Below are 24501 nucleotides of genomic sequence, written 5' to 3'. Positions count from 1 at the left end.
TTTTATTTTTATTTTTAAAAATCTATGGAATTGTGTCTCGTGTGGAAAAAACTGGGAAAGTGCTGTGATGGAGAACTAGGTGCAAAATCCTGGCCTGTTGCTTGCTGTGCTTTAAAACTCTTATGTATTTCCTGGTGATTTTATTGTTTACTGGAAAATATAAACCATCTCTGTATAAGTTTTTTGAGGCTGATTCCCTGCTATTTGGAAAAATTTATGTTAATTTTCTAATTGTCTCTCTTCTTATTTGATACAAGTCTCCCTGGCTTTATTCCCAATGCCACCTCAATCTTTTAATTCTTGCTTCTCCAAACTGAGCAGCAAAACTCAAACATTTGCAGAAAATAAATATACAGAATTTTTTGGAAGCATGAGGAGCAATGAAGAAATTTGAAACCCAGGGAGTGAAGGGACAGTCCTCACAACTGACTGCTCCAGAGTCCTTGTGCCAGTCCAGAAACTTTTCCTTACATTCTTGTGTTGGTTCTCTGTGGGACATCTTGGGGATGATGATTGTATTGCATACAAGGAGTTTTGTGTATTGAATGGTGTTAGGGAGGTTCTTTGCTGGTTATCTATGTCCATTTCTCTATTTTTCCTTCTCTTGTGAGCTGAATGTGAGTGCATTGTCATTCTGGAGAGACATTTGGAGTCCTTGCTTACTGTGCCTCTTCCAGGTCAGCATGTATTTGTTTGGTACATCTCATCACTGTCTCCTCTTCTCTCCACTCCTCACATTTGCTGTCCTCATAGCAGTGTGCTTGGCAATGCCAATTCACTTCAGACATTCAGAATCCCTCAGCAAGACTTTTAAAAGATGGGGATTATTCCCTTCCCAACTCATCTTTCAGTGTGACAGTCCAGGGGTTTCTTCCTGTGACTTCAACATGGTTATTCCTTTCCACAATGTCAGCAGCTGCTCAGTGGTATCCACACTGTGGTTCTGTGGCAGGTTGCCACAACTTATCAGTGGCCACCTCTTCTCTGAGTCCTGTTCCTTAACTGGAGGTTCGTGAGGAACTGGTTCAGCTAATTAGTCAAAGCTGATGCAGTCCTTCCTTTCCCTGCTGTGCTACTGTTTATATTGATTTGATTTTTGGTCTGAACTGGTTCTGGATGATGGCTGGCTAAAAATTGCTTTTTGGCAGGTGATGGGGAGAGCTCAGTATCCCTCTGCTGGTTCAGCTCCCTGCACTGTCCCTCCTGCACTGTGGCACAGGACAAGTGCTTGAGCCAGCGCAAAAGAGGGTCAGGAACCGACAGCTGGAAGTGGAGCTGGGGAGAAAGGAGATGGCTGCAGTCACATCTTGAGCAGATAGAGCAGGCTGCCAGTGGAGGGGGGAGAGCTGCTCCCCCTGCCAGCTCCCTGCTGCTCGCCTTATGTCAGCTTTGGAGTTGGCTGAAGCACTTCTTGAGTTGATTCAGCTTGCTAACCCAGTCCAACCTTTCGCTGACGTAGGGATTTGGATCAGCTTGGGAGGGGGCCCTTAACTGAGGGAGGGGTAGAACACTATTGCTGGGGATTGGGACTGAGAAATAAGGATTTGGGGGAAATGAGTGTCTGCTAGTTATTTTAGCCAGGCTAAACTCCATGTCAGTGAAAGAGAATGAGTGTGGTGATGTTCGCAGGGTCCCAGGATGAGGGACAAGATGAGAATGTTGACTCCATGTTTCAGAAGGCTTGATTTATTATTTTATGATATATATTATATTAAAACTATACTAAAAGAATAGAAGAAAGGATTTCATCAGAAGGCTAGAAAAAGAATGATAGCAAAGGTTTGTGACTGACTGAGACAGTCTGGACAGCTGAACTTTGATTGGCCATTAATTAGGAACAACCAACATGGACCAATCAAAGATTTACCTGTTGCATTCCACAGCAGCAGATAATCATTGTTTACATTTTGCTTCTGAGGCCTCTCAGCTTCTCAGGAGAAAAAATCCTAAGGAAAGGATTTTTCATAAAACATGTCTGTGACAAATGAGCATGTTGAAGGTAGCACTGCTCTCACCTCATGGCACCCAGAGCTGTCCTGGATCGCTGAAGGTAGAAAGGAGAAAGTGGGAATTTGTGGAAAAGGCCACTGGACTAGTTAAAGAAAAGCATGACAAATTCTGACAGCTTAAAATTGCCCACTGAAACACCAAAAAGATTAAAAATCCTTTTTAGCTGGTAAAGTGCTCATTTTATCTTGGTTTGTCACTTTGCATCCTGTGGGCAGCAGCATTTTTATGCCTGTAATAGATGCCCATAAATCAGATAAAGCAAAATGCCCATAAGACAAGACTTGAGTGTCCTGGGGATTAGCAACTTTCAGTAAGAGAGACAGGAGCTGCAGCCAAGAGAAATACATGGTGTAAGAACTGGAGTTTGGTGGTGGGAAGAAGGATGCTGGTAGAATTCTAGATGTAAAAGTAAGGCAAAAAAGATAATGTCTGGACTTTAATACTGCTTGTGGTAAACTTAAGAAAGGTCTTACCTGAACATTGGAGTTGAGAAACAGTTACAGGCTCAGTGACCACTACCGGCAGAAGTTTCTAACCATGAAATTTATTTTTGTTGCGGTTGAAATGTGTTGAACTTGAGCTTTTGTAATTTTTGTGTTCTTTAAGGAAACATTTTTTCTTGCTGGTGGATACAAAAAAAATCCCTTAGTTTATGACTAAGCATAACTCTTACTCTTGTAAGTAAGAGTACCCAAAGTATTGGATATTTTAATTAGAAGAATTACCTGCATGTAGACCTCTCAGGTCATAGAGGACATGGTGATATTCATTAGTATTTCTGTTCTTGATTTCCAGGGTAGGTGTTTCTCTCTTTCAAGAATATGTGCTTCTCTTCAATGTATTGTAGTTTTTTTTGTAGTTACGCTATATTTTGTTATTATGTCTATAGAAAGAGAAATAAAAACATATAAACAGTTTAGCTTATTAAAATAAAATCTAAATTGTATCTTTTTGCCCCATTATAACTTAACTGCCAAATAGTTGCCCAGCTTTGACAGGAGATGCTCCTGGACTTCTTCCCAGGTTATTAGCACAGGTCATAACTTCATTATTCAAGAAAGCCATCTCTCCATCTCTTCAGTGTCCTGTGCTTTTGGAGCTGGGACAGGGTGGGATCTTCTGGCACAATTTTGCAGAGATGTACTCAGTCCTAATGCTGCCAACTTCAGTAACTGGGTTTTATAGCCCATTGCAGCCTTAGTGTGTTCTGGGAAGGGCTGGAGGCAGTGGGGAACAAACCTGGTTTTTATTATTTTGGTGATGCAGGCTTCATTCCTGAATGTCGCAACAAATTGGAAAGCTGAACGTGCTCATCTGCCAGCCCTTTGGAATGTGTTACAAGTTGAGGCTTTGTATCAATGTGCATGAAGCTGCACATCCTAAGTGTGGCTGTGTTTCTCCCGAGTTGTCATTCAGCTCAGCTGTCTGGTTGATGCAGAGGTGTTGTCTGCGGTCCCTGCTCAGCCAGTCTGAGCCCCAGCAGGGAGTGAGTAACCTGTGCTCATGGCTGTGGGAGGCTCAGCAGTGCCTCCAGGCCTGGCTGCTTACCTGGTGTTCAGTTCAGGGCATGCTGTGTGCATGGCTGCTCCCTGGTGCACATAGTCATGAAGTTTGTACTCACTGCTGTGTGGATTTACTTTTCTCCAAATGCTGGGCACGCTGTCTTACCAGAGAAAGCTGTGCCAGCTGGCTGCACACCCCTGTGTGCACTGGATGACACTGAGCTGGCTGTTAACTAGATTTTTTCAGGTTACAGTTGAAGGCAGGCTTTAAAAAGTAAAGGTTTTCATTGTATTACAAATTTTTACACCTTGTAGTTTATGGTATTACAATTTTTTACACCTTGCAGTTTGTTGAATACTTTTTTTCTGAAACATGTGGTCTTCATAAGCAATCTGCCCTTCAAGAAAATGTACTGTAATTATTTTTAAATCTTAGGGGGTAGGAAATTATGCAAGGAAGGGAAGGAGATATTAAGAATTTATTATTAACTTATTTTACTATAAAGATTCTCCATCTAATTTTAAAAAGTCTACTCTTTCTCCATGGGAGGATAATTTCTAAACTTGCATGGTTTTTTCCCCCAATAAAAAATTTTTCCCCCAATAAAAAATTGCTTTCTGGAGAAGGGAACACAAATAAAAATTTGGTATTATTAAAACCAACAAAGTTTCACCCCTCTCTTGTTCTATCTAAAGTTCAGCATAAATCATGTTATATTCAGTGTTTCTAAATTTAGGATGACAATCTAAGCAATTCAGTTTTCTTAAAAACCAACAGAACTCTCACCACCCCAAAACATATATAGAACTCATTTAATTGCAGGTAGATGAATGAACATTCTTAGTTGTTTCAACTTCTCCCAATTCACATGTGACAAGGTCTTTGAGAAATTTCGTGATAAGATAATGAGAGGAGTAGTCTGATCTTGGAAACCAACTTCTGAGTTCACTGAAGTCTGAGTATTTCCAGTTTCAGTGTGTGTTTGACATACAGGGAACTGTTCCTCTTCTGGCAGTGTGGCCCTTGACATTCCTGAGCCATGCATGTCCTTGGCTCTGTAAATTTTGACCTTTTGCATAGGATATCCATCCTGCTGCAGATTTGAAGTGCCCACCTATGCTGAAGAATAAATCTGCAGGATCCCTGTGTGGTGACAGGTAGAGGAGCATTTACAGATCTAAATGCCTCTATGGAACTCTGGTGCTACAGTTTCTGAATAAATGCAGTGAAAGGCAGAAATGTTTTCTGGTAGTGGGTTTTAAAGGGTGTCATTGTCTGCCTTATACAAATGTAGTATTTTTCTGAACCTTTTGTTGAAGTAGGAATGAGGCTGGAATTTTCATAATGCTATATATAGCTTGTGGTTAAGGACAATTAAGCAGGCATATTACATTTAAGAAGCTGTCTTTTTTCATGGTTACTGCTTTACATTAGTCATCTTAGGTGTTATGAAAAATATACAGACAGGGTAAGTAAATAAAGCATATAAAATGAAAGCTTTGTGTTAGAGAACTAAACAGGAATGGTAGAGCTGAGTTTGAAAGAACTGTGTTGTCCATTCCTGTGGAATTATTTTTCTCCCTACCTCCTCATTCTACCTTCAACACTCTAAACCAACATTTGCCTCATGCTGTGCAATGAATTTTGTATTTTTATGTACTATATGTAAAATGTCTGAGATACATAATTTCAGGGAATATTGACATGCAGGTGGCTCTGATAGCTTGACATGAATTATGTTTCTATAGAGGTGGGGTGTATGTTACTAAATTCTATCAAGAAAAGTAATCCTTGCTCAGGTGAGTCAGTACTGAGTGCTTAGAAAACTGCTTTGCTCTTGTCTTTCGGATCCTTCTCTACAGACCAGTGTGATTTGGGCACTTCAAACCTCCCTTTTCTTTGTTCTCACCCTTCTTCTTTAATGTTATTTTAATAATGCACAACCCAGAATAGCGAGCTGCCCATTACCAAGACTCATAACCAAGTTGAAAAGGTTCGAGCCGGTGCTTTTTAGTCAAACTTCAAAACGGCTCTCCGTTATTTCTTAATTTTGTAAAGATATCTTAAACCTGTAGCTCCTGATGACCTGACAGTGCAAGCTGTGATGGATAAGAGTGATGCTAACACCTGTCTGTGTGTGTGTCCCCGTTTCTGTCCCGTGTGCAGCCGCCCCGCTGCTGCTGTATGCGAACCGCCGGGACCTGCGGCTGGTGGACGCCGCCCACGGCAAGGAGAACGCCACGGTGATCGTGGGCGGCCTGGAGGACGCGGCCGCCGTGGACTTCGTGTTCCTCAAGGGCTTGATTTACTGGAGTGATGTCAGCGAGGAGGCCATCAAAAGGACAGAGTTCAACAGGTCTGGGAGCGTGCAGAACGTGGTGGTTTCTGGGCTGCTGTCGCCTGACGGGCTGGCCTGTGACTGGCTGGGGGAGAAGCTCTACTGGACAGATTCGGAAACAAATCGGATCGAGGTTTCTAACTTAGATGGATCACTGAGGAAAGTTTTGTTTTGGCAAGAATTGGATCAACCCAGAGCAATTGCCTTAGATCCTGCAAGAGGGTAAGTCTATTTTAAAATAGTTACAGATACCAGAATTTGTACTGTTTCTTGTTGACAGAGTGACAAAACTATCCCTTGTCTCCTCAAAAAGGAAAGAAGCCCAGAAGTTTCTCTCTTTGATTAGGTGAAAAAGCCACCTCATAAGCCTAGGGTGTGGCGGTGTTTGCAGGGATCCCAGGATGAGGGAAGACATGAGAATGTTGACTCCACGTTTCAAAAGGCTTGATTTATTATTTTATGATATATATTAAATTAAAACTATACTAAAAGAATAGAGGAAAGGATTTCATCAGAAGGCTAGCAAGAATAAGAAAGGAATGATAACAAAGGCTTGTGACTGACTGAGACAGTCCAGACAGCTGGACTGTGATTGGCCATTAATTAGAAACATCCACACAAGACCAATCACAGATCCACCTGTTGCATTCCACAGCAGCAGATAATCATTGTTTACATTTTGTTCCTGAGGTCTCTCAGCTTCTCAGGAGGAAAAATCCTAAGGAGAGGATTTTTCAGAAAATGTCATGGCTACACTAGGGGACTTCACCTCAGACTTAAGGATAGTTAATTGGACAGGAGCCAAAAAGTCTCACTTGGGCAATTTACTAGAAAAAGAAGTGAACAAAGAAACTAATCACTTTGGTAAGGTGTTTTACCAGGAGCAAGAACCTCTGGCACCTGGCTCAGGTTTTCTCTGTTTGTTATTTTGCCTTTTTATTAAACCTTTTTGTTTTCAACACTGCAACAGAAGCCATCCTGCTGATTTTTATGCCTCCAAGGGTAGCTGAACCATCTTGGGTGTGTTATAGGCCTCTGAGAGCTTACCAGACCTGGCTGGAAGAGGCTACTGTAGCACTTGTTTGTTGAATGATTTCAAATGCTGTTGTTAGAGTTATCCTAAGCCATTTTGCATCATTTGTTTCTCTTTCTGTTGGTGTGATTTGCAGACTTGTGAAGTTCCATTCATATTGGTTTGTGAACAATCAGGAATCATCAGACTTTAGAAAACAGTACTAGAAACTTAGTTTGGCTGTAGTGCAGAAGATTAGCAGAAATGGAGAAGTTCTAACCTAAAATTTAATAAAATCTGCTTTCCTTAGAAAGCTGTGTCAGCTGCCTGTGAACAGACAGACTTGTGCCTCTCTGAAGTGTCAGGAAATGAAATTTTTTGGAGCTTTACTCATTGTTGATATTCATGCTTTATTGAAGCATCTGAAGAAATGGGAGAAGTCAACATACTCTATTAATAACAACTTGAGATGTGTTTTGAAGCTTAATCAGAAAATTTACAAGAGAGGCTCCTTCCCCCACCCTTGGGGGAACTCCTGTTTTAAAAATCCTGTGGTTTTGTCTCAGCTCCTTCTAGAACTGATTTATATTCTCAGCTCTCATTTGAGCCCTGGATGTGGCTCTTTTTGCTCTGTTCTTGGGACAAAGCAGTGTTTGCCAACAGTGGAAAATTCAGTGGAGTTTTGGTGATGTTACATGAATGGCTGGCTTGAGGTTACCCCAAAGGCAGTCATCTGTGGCAAGGTGTTTGGGAGAGCCAAAGTGGAATACTAATGGAATATCCTTGATGCTGTGTAACCTTCTGGAAATATTTTATATCTGTAGTATAGAATGAGATTTTACTGTATTTTTTTTCCTTGATCAAGCAAGTTAATCTGTTGTACTGCCATTTTACATGTTTTTCAGCCAACTCTTTTTTAGGGGTGACAAATTGGTGCCTTGTTTCTTTGGAAAGATGAGGATTGTGTTTCACTGCTGCCATTTCTTTGCATTATAATTTTTGTTTGGCTTTTTATGTCCAAAAGAAGAAATCTCTGCAAAACACAGCTTCTTTCCTGAACTTCATAGAAACACTATATCTTGAGTATTTTCTTCTACAGTTCCAATAGTTTTTATAAACAGAAGATGTGTTTATTTTCTGGTACCTATATTACAAGCTTTGGAAATAACAAAAGTATGGATGTATGCTTTTTCCATGTATTCCCAACTTGTACATTGGAGGCAGTGATAGTGTTAGGTGTATTTTATTAGACTCTAAAACCCTTTAAGAGTGTAAGGAAAGTGTAATGTTCATGTCTTTTCTACCCACCATCCTGAAAGTGAGAGAAAAAGGAAGGAAGCACACATTGAAAGTGGCTTTGATTTGGCTTGTAACCAGAGAGAATGAGATTCTGGTTGGTTAGGAGTAAAGCTCTGTTGTGGAGCCAGTTGGTCTTTTTTAGAACAGTGTTTGTATTTTCTGAGTGTGCAGAGTAGTATGTCCAGCAATCCCAGCTTGATGTTTGCATACTCCTTACTTTTAATACTTTACACCAAGAGGAAAATAAAAGAAGAAAAATGAAATAGGTCAGAAGTAAAGCAAACCTGGAACTTTCTCCATACTGATGATCTGTTAAAGCAGTAGGAGTAAACACTCCTAAAAACATACTGAAATTTAAACCAAAACAAGCAAAAAAAAAGCAAACACCAAACCCCCTTCCCCAACTCAAGCAAAATCCCTCTGACCAAAACAAAAAAATCCCTCCAACAACTGTAATTTAAGGACAAAATAGTTTTTCTTCCAAATTTTTGAAGGTCACTTTCTAAGTTTTGTGAAGAGTATGTTTTAAGAAGGTAATACAGCAGTAAATCCACTTTCTGGTTTACCATTTTGCAGGTGCAAAAATGGCAGTTCTCACATGCTGTTTTAAAGCAGAAAACCTTTCAGCTTTTAATAAATTTGGTTACATTTCAGAACACCCTCCAAAGCTTGAAATATAGGTGGAAGGGTGACATGAGCACAGAGATGTAAATTTGAAAAGAAAAATAATTCCCCAAATTGTTTGTGTATGGATGCTTCTTTCACTAGTATTTGCATTTTTTTTAGTCCTGTAATTGTCTTTTGGTTTCAAGATGTTGCCTGGCAAATAGTGGAAGGAGTAAGCCATAAAAAATTCTAAGAGCAGTTAATAAAATATGAAACCTGGAAAAGCAAACCCACTCACGCTTTCCTGCAGTCTAATCCACCTCCTGTTATGCTCAGATGATGTTTGTTTCAGATACAACTTTCTAAACTTGCAATTCATGAAAAGAAATAATTTAGCAGCAAAACTTACACTAAGGTCATCTTTACCAATTGGTTCAGTTTTTCATTAAAGTTAAATTGTGAAAAATAGTTTATCTAACATAGCATGCACCGAGAGTTTCATGAAAAAGCTGAAGGCTGATATAAGTCCCAAATTATTAGAATTTTCTGGGGTTGGATGTATATTTATTAAATGCATCTATCTTGCTGAAAACATGAGAATGCCTACTTGGAAATGAAATGTTAACAGTATAAGCTAGCAGAGATACATAGTGGTGAATAATGCATTTTCTTGGAAGTGTCTCACATAGTGAAATTTCAGTGTTTCACCAGTGCTCTGGTCTTTCTCACAGCTGCTGCTGTAGGACACTCCAGGGTTGTGGAGGTCACTGCTTGGTGCTGTGATGCTTTGGAGGAATGTCACTGGGCTCTTTTAGAGCAGATTACAGAAACAGTTGAGGCATTAAAGAATAAATGATTTGGGCAGCCTTTACTTCACTGCCAAAACCATCAGGTGATTGTGTGTGAGGTTCTGTGTGGAGCAGAGATACTGGAGTACAAGTTGGACTTGGTTCCCGTGTCTGATATCAGTAATAAGAAATGCAGTGGATTTACTAATGGAAAATATTTCTTATTTGGTAACTGAGGCACAGCAGCCAAGTCTGGGTTGTTTTTTTTTTTTTTTTACTTTCTGTAGGAAAGCATTAAAAAAATTAAAAATCTATATTCCTCTCACTGGCTATCTACTATATATACTCTGAGGTTTGGGCTTCTTATTCCTTATGTTCCATACACTACAACTTCCTTGTTTTACTTGTCTTGATACTCAATAAAATACTCTGTGTGTAGCAGGAGAAAGAAGGGCCCAAGGTGAAAGTGAGGGGAATGGGTTGTTAGTTTAGCCTTCTTTTGAAGTGAGCTGGCACATTCCAGGAAGGCTCCTTGGTCCTATCCATCCTTTCTGGAACTGTTTTCCTGACTGGTGTTAAACACAAGACCCTTTAAAATAATTAATTAATAAAAATCTGCAGGTGGGGATGACACTGACACTGTATTGGTGACTTTTTCCAGGAGAAGACCAAGTGTTAGGTCACCAAGCACAGGAGAGCACTGTATTTAAGAGCAGCTCACATGAAAGTTGAGCAAGTAGAAAAGAGATTTTTCTGCTTCAGCACTCAAGATGAAAAAAAAAAAAAAAGGCATATCCAGATTCTTGAGCAAGTACAGCTTTCAAGTGCAGTATTGTGTATTTGTGCTGCTGTTTTCTTGTTGTCTTGGGTTTTTTTGTTATTAGGGGTTGGTATCTTTGGTTATTTTTGCTTTTTAATTTGAGCAGCCCTTTTGTCATTATGGTAAAGACTTCATTATCATAGTTTCAATTCCCCAAAAATTACCCTGTAGACAATCAACTTTCTTCATGAGGAGCACTATCAGAATGAGCTGGCTTTTCTCACTTTTATGTGTGTATTGTTCACCACAAAGGGAATTTTAAGTGTCTCCTAGAAGTGGTGACTAATTGCTTGCTTTTCAGTACATGTTTTAAATCAAGTGACTATATAGAGTTACCTTAATTGTTAAGGTCTTGTAAAACTTTTGGGTTGTAAAGGGTTTTGGTTAATGAATGGAATTAGAGTACAAAGAGCTACAGCACTTTTTATGGCAGCTGAAGTTGATTTCTGGATGAAGTGCTTTGAATGCTGGGGAAGATCTTCAGGTTTAATGGGTACCCTTCCCCCAGCAGACTTGCATTTTTTTCATGCAAAATTTTGTAGGGAACACATACTTTTTTTTATAGACTTACTTCTTTTGTTTTTTTTTGAAAGTTGAAAACTGGTGTCTGAGCATGTCAAGCATAAAAGCAACTGTAGTACAGGGCTTACATCTTAGCATTGCAACAAAAGATTTGTGGGAAGTGGTAGTACTCTTGCTGAGTGGTAGATGTTATACAACGGAATAAGAAAAGGGAAATGAACAGTTCTATTAACAATTACAGTATTTTTGATTTGGGGAAAAAACAGTTTAAAAATGAAAAAAAAAAACCCCAGAATTTCTCAGTAAATTCACTTGTACAGTATATTTTTGTTTTCAGGCAAGTATTTTTTTAATACAGTTATGTTTTACAAAAATATACTGTATATATTTTATACAGTATATCTTTGTTTTAACATTAAATAAAATGGCACTTTGGATGTAAATTCTCAAAATAATGCAAATAACTGAAGGCTTTGCTTCATACCTTCTCTTGCTTGATGCCACCTCTCCCTTGAGCAGATGATTTCTGGCTGGGAATCTTTCTGCTGCTCCTGTGCTGACAGTTAAGCTTCACAGGTGACAGATCAGTGCACTCAGCTGATTGTTTCTGTATAGCCTGGCCTGTGCACCAAGGAGGTAATTTTGAGGTTTTACAGGTGACAGGGAGGCAGGTGATATGAAATCTGCAGACTCCTCTGATGGCACAGAGATTTATAAGGTGTATTTCATCTTTCTTCACCTAAGGAGGCTCTGTTGATCAGCTGATGTTGATGATTGCAAATACATCACTAAATTCAGGTAATAGCTGGGATATTAAACAATCCACAAGGTACTTTTTCATTACTTCAAGATTGCAACAGTATTGCAGAGGTTGTCCTGATGAAACTGCCCCAGGAGTGGCCTACCTTGGTTAATGAATGGAATTAGAGTACAAAGAGCTGCATCACTTTTTATGGCAGCTGAAGGGGCTGCATGTAGCTCTGGGAAGATCTAAAATGCAGCTCTGCTGTCACTCATAGGTGGGTGATCCTTGCACTGCTGGTTGACTGTAATCTGCAGGCATGGCCTTTCAAAGCAGGGAAGGTTGCCCAGGCCAGGATTGTACTGCCAGGAGCCTGGCACAGCATCTGGAATGTTCTTGCCACCCCCTGCCCCAGAACTGCTGTAGCTCCCTTTGCTTCTCAGGTACTGCTGTTTGCAGTTTGGCTCTTGGTCCTATGAAGGTCTTTGTGGCTACTGGGAACAAGAGCAGACATTCATTTACTGTAATAGCCTTGAATTTTAACTCTAGGGGGTTGTTTGTTATTATTTAGGGTTTTTTTTGCTTAGTTTTAATCTCATTGACAGGCAAAACTTTGCAAAGTTTCTTTGAGATTGGTCTTGTATGGTCTGTGCTAGTTTCTAGTCCTATGCTAGGACTAGAATCCATCCATGTTGGATTGATGCAGAAATTGTAAAGGTGTCATTTTATGGCACAGCTCAAAATGTTAGTTTCTTCCTCATCGTCTTTGAAGGAGGAGGTGAAGGAAGGTAACCAGAAACCCTCATACTTAAACCAGTGAGGACTTGGAGAGGTGACCTCTCTTGTAAATCTTGCTGTGCTGGTTTTAGATGTTACTGCCACTGTCTGCCTGTCCTCACCCTACTGCCAGAGGTTGCCAAGAACTCAGAGGAACATGCTTGCTAATATATTTTCTTTATTTTGCAGTTGTTTTACCTGGTTTTTTCTTTGTGAGAGGAGATGGGAGAGATTTGGCTAGCTAAAAATCAAACCAGAGTGCATAGAATTGATCAGTGCAGGACAAACATCTTTCTTATAGACTTGTATAACAAAGTTGTAGATGCTTTTATCTGTAGGCAAGTTTGAAAATAGTTTTACATCCCTACCTCCTTCATTCAGTTCTTGGGCTAGAAAAGAAGGCTGTGGAGGGGACCAGTGGGAGCTGTGCTTTCCAGCTCCTGCAAACCTTCCTGTGAATGTCAGGAGCATCTTGCAGCACTGTGGAGTTTGTCAGAACAGTTCTTTGGCTTTTTTTTTTCACTTTATCTTCAGCTTCAGACTTGTTTGGGTGAGACATGTATAAAATGATGTTCTATTGGCAATTTAAGGTAACTTTCAAGAGTATGAGTTATCCTGTCCTTTAACAGGTCAGTGCTGTAGTGATAAGGGTGACAGTGCTCTAGTGATTAGTTAACTTCATGCAACTTGCTATAAAGTATTCATGTATCAAAGTATACTTCAGATTTGCATGCAGTGTTTATTTAATAAGTTAGAACCAAGTATTTAAAGTGAGGTAGTAATTTCTGCTCTGCATGAATAACATCTGGTGATGAGTCTTTGGGCAGGCTTCTGTATCTGCATTTTCAGTCCCTGCAATTATAATTTAGCATCCAAGTCTAGACTATGAAGACCTGTTGTATTTTAAAAAAAGAAAAATAATGATTTTAAGCTTCTGTTATGCATTATGTTAATTAAAAATATTTTTTCACACACTTCTAAAAATGAAAATATGAAGATAACTTTTAATACCTTAACAGGAACTCAAAGGGACCATATTAATTTACAGCAGAGAGTTATAATCTGGTAAGTTGTTCATTCCATGTTCTTGCTTGAGACTTCTAAAGTAGCATTGCTTGTGAAGGAAGTGGAGAGGCTTTAAAGGAAAGTCCCTGCAGTTTCTGAGGAAGGGGCCAGAGTAAAAAAAAAAAAAAAAAAAAAAGTCAAAAAACCCCAAACAAAGCAAAAACTCTACAAATAATCCTTCCCTCCCCCAAATGTAACTTATCTAAGTTGGCAGTGTTTGTCAGGAAATCATAACTTCAGAATCCATGGCAGCTGTTAAGACTCATAGCCAGGAGCTTATGATTGCTCACTGCAACCACTGCAGCTGACTGAGCTTAATCATCACAAGGAATTACTTTTATAATTCATCTTGGAAAAAGGTTTTGTTTGTAATCTCTTTACTATCTCAAAGCAGGATATTACAGAGGGGATTTTTTCAGAAATTATGATGAGCCTTGCACACAGTGTATCTTAAGGCAGATCTGCACCAGAAGACAAAATTAGCCTTTAGTGATTGCAACTCATTGCAGTGAGGTTTAAACTTTTTTTTAATGCGTTCTGCAACCATCTTCACGGCTTCCTTGGTGAGGGGCAGCACCACAAACACCTTTGTGCCATAAGATGAAATGATACTCGCAGTTCTTGCTGTGCTGTGTCAGCCAATACACCTGTACAGCTGGCCAGGGGCATTTGTAGCTGTGCAGAGCCAGCCTGAGACACGGCAGGGCAGAGGAGCGTGGTGGTGTCTGGCCTTTTCATGGGGTGCACAGAGGGAAGAAATCTTAATTTCCTTCATTTAAAATCAAAGTAGGGATGGTTGGTTGTGGATTGGGTGTGCCCTCCATCTGTGTTTTGGGGAGTTACTGAAATGTGTTCATTTTAGAGGTAAAAGTTGGTCCAAACTTTAGAACAAAGGTTTTGGTCTCTGTTGTATAAAGTGGAGCAGAAAGTTGCCTTTGTTCCTCTGGAGGACATTGATAACTGGATTTATGTTCTTGACAAAAAAAAGGATTGATTTATGGCTCATTTCTTGAAGAAAGCTGATAAATTTTTTTGCTAGCATGATTTGAAGCAGACTGATAATATTCTTTAAGCAATGGATTATATTTTTTAAGTATGGATTATATTTTTTTTTTTTAAATGAAAATCAGAGCACTCAGCTGTATGAAATTTTGGCATTATTAACAAAGAAAATAGTCACAAGAAAAACCATCTTTATTTGGCTGCATTCCTGGAAAAAAATAAGACTGTCCCTGTGGAGAATGAATGTGTTCCAGTTCTGACATCTCTGTAAAGTGGTCAGATAAAATGTTACAGGACAATACATTGTATGGAGGACATTTAGCAAATGCAGCTTTTGCAGTGCAGCCAGTGAGAAAAGAGGACATAGCAGGGACAAATGCTGAGGTGGCCTAATAAAATCCCTAAATAAGCATTTTGAGAACTTGTGCAGTGACCCTGGGACAGGAGCAGATTAGAGCTGGTTCACATTACAGGATGTCAGGGCTGTTAGTTGAGCCTATATCTGAACCAGGACTATTTTACCATTTTAGGATCTGTGTATATATGCCATGAAGACCAGCTTGAGCAAAACAAAAGTTCCTGCTTTGGATTTCTGCTTGACACTTGGAGAAAGAAATTACTCCTTTTAACTCCTTTTTGCTGCACAGCTATAGCCTGTGAGTTGTGAGTTTCTGGTTAGTCTGTTTGTTTGGCAGTGGATTCCCCCTTCTAGGTTGTTCTTAAAACATTTTGGCTCAGTTGTGGGTGTTCTGTAACAAGGGAAAGTAATAGAAAAAACCTGAGCCTTGTCAGTGGGAGCAGAGTCACTTAGATCAGCCAGTGATGCTGTTCCATGGTAGTGCTCTAGATTTTACACTGTGTGTACTTTAAATGCATATGTGTGGGTGAGAATGTATATGTAATATGTGTTTGTGGTGTCTGTGTCTAGTTAATTGTATCTCATACTTGAAGCAGTCTAATTGGTTTGTACCTTAAAACCCAAAATCCAAACAAACTGACAGAACGTCTCCTTCCCACCCCCCCAAAAAAAACCCCAACCAAAAAACCAAACACAAACAACAAACCATAAGTGTCCATAAATATGGAACCTTTTTTTCCCCCTTGAACTGAGGAGTAGAAACATAAAGAATAGTAACACATTTTCTGGACCTTAATGGTTTAATTAGAATCCTTCTAATACCACTCTCCTAAAAAAAAAAAAAAAAAAAAAAAAAAAAAAGAAGTCAGTACTCTGGGCCTCTCTCTTCCACCCTCCTCCCCCGCCTCCTTTCTTTCCCCAGGGTTGTTTAACACATACTTTACATTTTCATTTCTCATTTTCATTTCTCATGGGAACTGTGTAGTTTCTCACTTTTACATCTTAATTTCATGTTTCAGCATAAAGTATTAGTTGTATTAAGTTTTCTCTGTCACTTCAAGCAAGAAGTAGTAAAGATAGGAAATTATGCAGCTAAGAGCACTGTTAAGTCTAAGAGCTTTTTTTCTAAATAAATCTGTGTTAAGTGTGAAACTTGCTTTTCTTATTCAACGGATAAGTAAGATCTCTGCTCTAGCCCATTGTTTGAAAATTCCCTTAAAATTCAAGAAAATGGTCTTGTTTGTGTGATTGTGTAAGCTTATGTGATTCTTTTGCTGTGTATTATAGCAAAGCATATAAATGTCTTTAATTCTTGAGCAGAAGCAGATTGTTTTGCTATAAACAAGATGTTTGTCATAAAATAAAGCTGTTCCTTATATAATGGTCTAACCACCAGGTTAAATTCTGACAAACTTTTGTACTAAAAGATACTATTTTGATACTTCTATGGAATTTTAGCATGCATTTTTCTTGTATATGCTAAAAAAAATTGTTTCTGTGAAGTGCATGTTTAGATCTGGCTATAAGCCTGGCTAACTTGGTGTAAAAATTAAACAGGGGAGGGAAATTACTCCAGAGGGATATATGGTTTATAAAGCAGGGGAACTGTAAGTACATTCTGGAAGAACTTTCAGATACATAAACCAAAACCTGTCTATTTATTACTGTAAACACTTGGAATGTGATGGAGCTTGGGCAGTTGTTAACAGTCCAGAGCAGTCTGGTTAATTGTCCCTGCTTGTGTTGCTGAACTGGTGCTTCACCTGGTCATGAGATGTCACACAAACACTCTGAGCTGTATAAAAAGTCCAGGTTGTGCTGTAACTTTACTGTGGCTTCCTGATTAAACAACTAGTTGTTGTTTTATTGCAATAGGGTGGCATGCTGCTTTAATCAGTATTTTATAATGTGCTTACTGTGGCCAGCAGTGGTAGCTGGAGGTTCTGGTGAGCATTTCTGTTGCCCTGTCTCTCCACACATGTAAAGACAATCTCTTGGCTGAGCAGGAGCATTGCTGGATGTGGTGTCCAAGCCAGCCCTCAGTGCTGAGCTGGCAGCTGTAGGATGGCTTGGCCAACCAGTCAGCACTGTAACCAGAGATTTGTTTTAGTAAAGCTCTGATTGCTGCTCATAACCACTAAAAGCTTTAGCATTAAATAAATTATATAGTCCTAATCAACATTTTATAACTACAAACCAAATTTGGATTTAAATGATGGATACTATGAAAGCATGAAAGTACAATGTGTTCTTGAGGTTTGACAGAAATGTGTTACTTAACTTGAGAAGAATTGTCTCCTTGCATAAAAGAATGTTCTTCTATTTAAAGAAATGAGACTTGGAGAACTGAGTCCTTAATATAAATGTATTTGTTTTAATGTAATTAAAAATGGTAATCTTTCATCAGCTTGCATAACCAGAGCATTTTGCCCACTGTTTAAGTAGACAAAGGGCAGCCTTATTGATAGCCATGAAATGTAAACAGGTTCTCCTTGCTTGGAGTCACAAGTTTCCCTGTCTGGGGCAGATTCTCATTAAACTGTGGCCCTATTGTTGCAAGTCCTGTCTTCTGTGTATCCCTCTTCAGAATGAAATGGCTGCTGTCACACACAGATAATTAGATTATGAAAATTAAAAAAGGAGAATCCAGAACATGGAGGATTTCTATGCATCAGCAATTTTAAATGTCCAGCAGGACACACCTGAAATAGAGCCAAGCAGTGTCTGGAAGAAAGGCTTGGTAATTTTTGTGTTTTGGGGCTTTATGGTCATCCATAAAGAGAGAGTCTTGAGGCTTTCTCCAGTATGAACAGGATTCCAGATGCCCAAGGGCCACCTGTGCAATAGGGTGAGAGGTTTTAGATTTTCAAGCTCTGGCTCCTGTTAAAGTTTTTTGTTACTCTTCTGCTTGCAAAGAGTGACCTCTGCAAACAACTGCTGGATATTTTATCTGTGAAGTTCACCAGTATAATGTTAGCAGTACACATGATATCAAATGATCTATGAGTAAGAAGTGCCTGAAATGTGTTACAGATGCCAACCCATTAAAAACAGAATGTAGTTGCAGAACAGCTTGGTTTGGGTGTAAATATTTCAGAGTCCACAGTGTCTTTGGACTTAATCTGGAAGCCTTCACAAGCATCCTTCCTTGCTGCTTGTTTCACCTCACACTTTGAGGTCCTGGAGCTAAGGGATTGGAACAGCTATCAGGATGTTTGGAGAAGATGGAGGAGAGAGAAACTCCTTAAGGTACTCTAAAAGTCAGTTCATGAAGATGAGAAGTAAAATTTGTCATATTGAAACGTCCTATATTTAAGGTGAGAAAAGACAAAACAAATACAGTGACACTAAATAATTAAACAGGCTTGATGAAGACAGTCCTAAAATCAGGTGAAAAGTCATCTATGGGAATTACTTGATGCTTAAACCTTGCTTTGAGTACTGCCTGTCTAATCTTAAACTCATTAATTACTTGGCATCATTCTTCTATTGCTGATTTTCAGGACTGAATTTGATTGGGGATTGTTGTTCCTAAATTTACAACTACCTGCTTAGCTAGGGAAAAGAAAATGTTTTGTAGCAGTGAAAGAATCTGCAGAGCCAGTTATCTATAAACTAAATTTCTGGAGTAAACATACTAAAAGAGAAAATTCTGCTAATGGAAAAGCATGCAGTATTTTGAAAATAGGGTTACTCAGTGAAGTTTCTGCATTAAAAACACCGAGTTAGAAGCAAATATGTGGGTTTTGAGGTGGAAGAAGATGAGACTTTTTTAGAATACATGTTTATCAAGATCATGTAATTGTGCCATTCTTCTTTCATTCTCACCCCTCCATTTGCCTCCACCATGTACATCATCCACTTTTCTGACTTTCAAAGTGTGCTTTGCCATCAGCTTTTGGGGGGAATGTATGTAATGTAAGCATTAGGGATATCCTTTGGGCTTGTGGCTTTTTAAGTGCTTTTCTTTCTCAAGTTCTACTTTCCCAACTATCTTTCAGATGCTCCTTAGAATCTGTCCTGTGACCTGTCTGGTTTTTCAGGCTGGCTTGTTGTGGTAGACCATGCAGCTTGCACAGATAAAATCACAGTATTAATCCTTATTTTGCCATAACAGTGTTGACCATGCTGTTTAGGTAGAGAGCTCTGGTTTTGTACAAAAAGTTGGTGGCATTCCAGTGTCCAGACTTGAATGATTGTTTTCTTAGTGCAGGACCCTAGATACCATATAAAACTCCTTTTCAGGAACTGCTGAATATGAACTTCAAGGGTTTTCCCCTTCAGATGGTAAAGGATACAATTAAGCTTAATCTATGTATTTTTTCTGACCAAAATCACATTTAAAACAGTGTGATGACTGCTCTCCCCTATGTGTGTGCCAAAATTGGTTAATGAAGTAGAGTTTAGCTGGGAATTTGAAAAATGCCCAAGCTACATAATGAGAAACAAGTGTGTAAATAATTTTATGCTTGAAGTTTTTAAAAATTCATTTCAACAAAAGGAATGGCTACTTTCTTCTTTTGCACATATATCTTTGTAGCAAATGTATGGTTTTTGTGAACCATGAAACTTGCCATTTTCATTATGCTCTGCTGCTTCTAGGTGGGTTTCCTTTGGTGTGAGCATGGTCAAGAAGTTCACATGAGTGTAAGACAAAGCTTGTCAAACATATATTGAGTGAATGCTTGACTAAATGTTCTTATGATGGAAAAGTTCTGGGTCCTTTTTAAAGAAACAATAAGAAAAATCTAGGGGAACAATTAGCTTTTTTATGTCTGGCTTTGAAGATATTACATGACTTGTTTCTTCATTTCAGCCTGTCCCTCTGGAATTACAAAGGCACTGGCATCTATTTTCTCAATGCTGTTGAGAGCTGTGTGCTAATCTTCACAGAGATAGTTTGGTTTTTCTTTGTGCTGCTAACTGTGAAGTTTTAAGGATGTAAGAAAAATAAAACTGTTTAATGCTCCAAAATCATAATGGGATATATTTGATATTGATTTATTGATTAATATATCTAGAAAATCAACAAAAATTCCTAGGCAAACTGTGTACATAAAACTTTTGACTTTAAATAGTTTTCTTTCACCTAGAATTACCCTGTCTTTCATAACTGAAGACAACACCATTTTAATGTAGTTGTGTTTCCATGCCTGATGAGAAATCATGTAAGTTAAGAAAGTGGTAATTTAGGGCCTGGTGCAGTCTCCACCTAGACATTTGTAGACTGGGTTATGCAATTCACATGCCCTGTTATATAGTTAATTTGATTACAACACCTCATTCAGTGTTTCAGCAGGAGGAACTGTTTGACAGGAATGGCCATGCCCAGTTTTATTCAGAGTGTCTTATTTTTCCTTGACTTTTTTTGTGGATAGATTTGTTACCCTCTTTAGGATTCAAAGTGGTTTAAGTTGTTTTCAAATGCTGAAATTCTCTGTAGTCAGCTGGTGATTTTGGAGACAGTAGTGGCATGGACAGGGTTCTGGTTTGGGACAGGGCTGCCCTTCAGTGAGGGTATGACTGCAGTTTAGTAGTGGAGGAGTTGAATTGGTTCTTTCAGAATTCAGTTTTATTTTAGTCCTGGTCTATTTTTCACAAGTTTCACTGAATTTAAGTTTGTTTCTATCACCATGGTAAGAAGTGGGAACGCATGAAAGTGGAATGAGAAGATAGGAGGTTTTAAATTAAATAAAAATAACTAGTAGTGAAGACAGTGTGACCTGATCAAGGTGTTTCTCACGAACACATGTGAATACCAACTTCTGTTTTTCCTCCTTTCTACCACTTCTTTTCAACACAAGTGTTTTACTACTATTTCTCTAGTGAGAAGTAGGATTGCTTTCACATATCATAAGAGGAAGCTAAACTTTTTTTTTTTTCCCTTTTTAAGAGTTCCCTCTGCTCTTTCAGGCTTTTATTCTGCATTGTAGTGTTTTGTCTGTGTCACTCTTGATGTGTTCCAGAGTGCATTGGATGAATTTGTTTAGAGAAGAAGTTATTTTATTTATCTCTTTGGAAGCACAACAATGGGCAAAACATGGCAGCAAAATTAAGCTGAATGATCCCACAGACAAATTTTTGTGGCTGCCAGAGAAAAGTACCGTTTGATTGAATTTTGATGTGTATTTTCAGTAATAAAATCCATGACCATTGCCAAGGTGACTGTGAGTGAGGTAAATGTAAACTCTACTAGGAATGCTGTTCACAGAGACTGAGGCACTTTTTAATGTGTAGGTTCTTTTTGCATAGAAACACTTAACTGTGTGATTTGTGGAATTTGAGTGTGGGTAATGTTACACCAACACATGGAAATGGTGGCTGCTGGGCTGGAACCAGGCTCCACTTGGGGCCATCTGTTGTCACCTGCACTTGGTTCTGAGTTGATGGGTAGTGGTTTTATATTATAAATATATATTTATTATAATACATAAAATATATTTATGTTGATATTTTATATCAATGACAGCTCAAAAATTACAACACAGCACAAAGCCTGAAATAGACAATTGCTTAAGAGAGCATTTAATTGATGGTTTGTCACCCAAAAGGGCACAGCTGTGAGGTTTTGGTGTTGTAAAGGTCCAAATGTAACCTGGGAAATGAAGTCAGGAAATCTAGCAACTGAATATTTTAGTTGAGGGTGAGATGCTATTTAATTTAAGTTAAAAGCTGTCAAACCACTTGCATAGATAAATAGACGATGTCTCAAAGGAAGGTTTCTGTGTGTAACTCTTGCTATAATGGATGCTTAGCTCCTGTGATTTGCAGCAGAGTGGGCCATGATATAAAGTATCAGGCATCCAGACAGCATAATCTGAAATAATTCTGAAAATTCCAACAGCTGGTTTACACAAGGAAGTCAGTGTGTAGAAAATAATAACTGTTTACGGTAGCATTGCATCACTTGAGCTTCAGAACATCTTTAGATAAGGAATGTTTAGGTACTGATTAAGTTGAAGATTATATGCCCTGAAATGGCAATAGTTACAAGCATGTAACTTTACAAAAGCATATTTAGTGGTGTAATATTAAAAGACAAGAGTTTGAGTAGTGATGCAGTCTGCCCTATCACTATAGCTGAGTGAGTAATTTGTGTATCACAGAACAGATTCTCTGTATACTACAACGTTTTTCAAGGGGTGGAAAGCTGAGAATTTTGTTTCTGATTCTTCTTTGTGTGGCTTGTTGTGGTTTTTTGATGACAAATCCTGAGTAAATCACTATTTCTGACTTAACTTTCTTTTTCAAAACATTTAATGTTATTTAGCTGGTTTGTGAGCACAATATGATTCTCTGTTTTTCTTTTTCCCATCTTCCACTCCTGCAGATTTCTGCAGGAAGAGGTGCTGAGATTCTCTCTGCCTGAATGGGATAGGCCTGGGCCAAAGCTGTGCCAGCCTTTTGAGATTATTTTAAAATGTGTGGTGCAGCAGCTGTGCTGTTATATATTCATTCTAACAGCACTGCTTGTCAAACAGTTCAGATTAATTAGAAAGGCAAAAGTAAAAATGTGTTTCAAAACCTAGAATTAATGTGAACACTTTTGGGAATGCTTTGGGAAATTCTGAGATGAACTCTAGGAATGTTTGTGATAAAAGCATTCTTTGCCAGTGCTGCATCCTTAAGACTGTATAAAACATGATGCTAATGTGCTGCTGAACTGCCTACAAAGAAACAGGTGCTGACCTGTCTTAATTTTATATGATTTATCTTTTCCTAATGAAGAGATAAATCATATAAACTGAATGGTGAAGTAAGAGCTAAAGCTTTCATTAAAGGATTTTCAGGTAGTTGAAATTGGTCTAGAATTATCTGACCATTTATTTTAGCTGGAATCTGATTCATCAAAATTGACCTTTTTGGTAGAACATTTGTTTTGACAGCTTTCCCTAAGGGTGGCATCCTGGGTCACATGGAGGGAGCCTTGAGTTCCCTGCTCTCTTCCAGTCGTTCCACATGGGTAGCTGGTAAGGTGGATGAGGATTTTCAGGTGTGGCAGCATCATGATCCTACTCTTCTTAGGTGTTTCTATCCACACTGATATTTCAGTTTTAAATGCTATTGTCACATGCTGTTCCACTGCAGTGACAACTAAGCAATGCTTATATGACAGTGAAATTCCAACTTTTGAAAAAACACACTGCCCTGTCCACATCCCCAGTCCTCCTTCCTTTGTCAGCTCTTCCTCATTCTGGCTCTGTGGTTTGTCCTGCACTGCATGTTGCCTGGATGGAAGAGTGTATCAAGGCTTGTCAGGCTCACCAGAATTTTTATACCTGTCTTGTAGACCCTAGAAGGCAAGAGGGTGAGAAAAATATGGGTTTGAGGTCTTTTTTTCATGAGATAGAAACAGAGCAGCTGAAGAGAGATGGAACCTCTTCCCCTTGGCAGAAGTTTTATCTTCCTGTGCTTGTTGACCTGTATACTTCCATTGTATGATCTGACTGACATAACAGGAATGGTGTTTATCTGTTTGCTGTTCTCATAGGCAAGCTTTCTGTTAATAGGTACTAAGCTGTCATATCAGTTTTCTGATTTTTTAAAGGTCTGATTTTCTTGCTGACTAATAGAGGTCCACCCTATGAAATGCAGAAACATCTAACTTTATTACTTATCAAAAGCAATGTCACTAAATTGCTACAGCAGCCTTCCAATTCACTTTGTGATTTGTTCATCTTTTGTCTCAGCACTAAGCAACTTTGTAAAAGTTGTATTGTCTTTAAATATAGGAGCAGATGCAAAAGAGGAAATATACACAGTTATTAGCAGACCCTTTTTATCATTTGGTGGATGTTCTTGCTCCATCAGCTTCTAGCAAAGGATGCATTCTTGCTTCTGCAGGTGGGATTGGGAGAACAGAAAAGAAGTAGCATCACTTTATGCCAAAATAAATAGCTCATGGGCCTCATGTACCACTCCAGCCTTGTCAGAGCAGCTGTTAACTGAGTGTTTGAGCTGTTCAGTGGTGTGGGGATTGGACACTGCTGTGGTGGAGTGGCAGAGTTAGTGACAGGCTATTCTGCAAACTAATACCTCTTTTCTCTGATAATTTTGTCTTAAATATGCCCAGCTCAAAAACAATCTGGACACAGGTTAGTGCTTCCCATGGAGGGCTGAACAAAGAGCAGCAAGCCATTCCCATGAGGGTGCTGCAAGAGCTAATGTGGCTCTGTCCAAGAAGTTTCATCAAGAACTCTGCTGCCTGTCTAGCTTTCCACATATTTCATGCATGGATATCTAGAGCCTATTGCTACCTCTGCCAGTGTGATTAAAAGCCAAAAGTTGTTAGTTGGTGATAGATGGCAATTCTCACTCCTGACCTTGGGTCACATGGAAGAGTGCAAAGGAAAGGGTTTGTGGTATTCTTCATCAGCTCCTCTGAGGTTACAGATTTATGCATCTGAGGTTTGTGCAGCTGAGAAAAGCAGTATTCTATTCACAGCTTTTCACATTGAGTGGCTGAGATTGGGTTGTGTTAAACTAACACTGAGTACATGCATACAAAAACCTGACTGATCTAGGAGCTGACAGTAGTCTAAAAACAGGAATAAAAGCACCAATAGTAGCTAATATATGATGCATGTGTGAATACTGCAGGTATCTGTCTAACTCCCAATTTGACCTTTGCAAATTGTTGCTCAATTTTGGTCAAGCTG

The 24501-nt window shown here is 38.9% G+C and overlaps 1 protein-coding gene across 3 annotated transcripts in view; it reads left to right on the top strand.

Moving 5' to 3' along the window:
- LRP6 (LDL receptor related protein 6) overlaps positions 1-24501 on the top strand; it is a 116035-nt gene that overhangs the window by 9142 nt on the left and 82392 nt on the right. For all 3 annotated transcript variants that reach the window (XM_063153962.1, XM_063153961.1, XM_063153960.1), the window contains exon 2: positions 5680-6073. In XM_063153962.1, the coding sequence (XP_063010032.1) occupies positions 5680-6073 (394 nt within the window). The remainder of the gene's footprint in view (positions 1-5679; positions 6074-24501) is intronic.

Source organism: Melospiza melodia, chromosome 4, assembly GCF_035770615.1.
Source record: "Melospiza melodia melodia isolate bMelMel2 chromosome 4, bMelMel2.pri, whole genome shotgun sequence".
In the NCBI taxonomy this organism is placed as follows: domain Eukaryota; kingdom Metazoa; phylum Chordata; class Aves; order Passeriformes; family Passerellidae; genus Melospiza; species Melospiza melodia.
The sequence above is the reverse complement of the archived record's forward strand: the minus strand, read 5'-3'. Positions and strand labels throughout refer to the sequence as shown.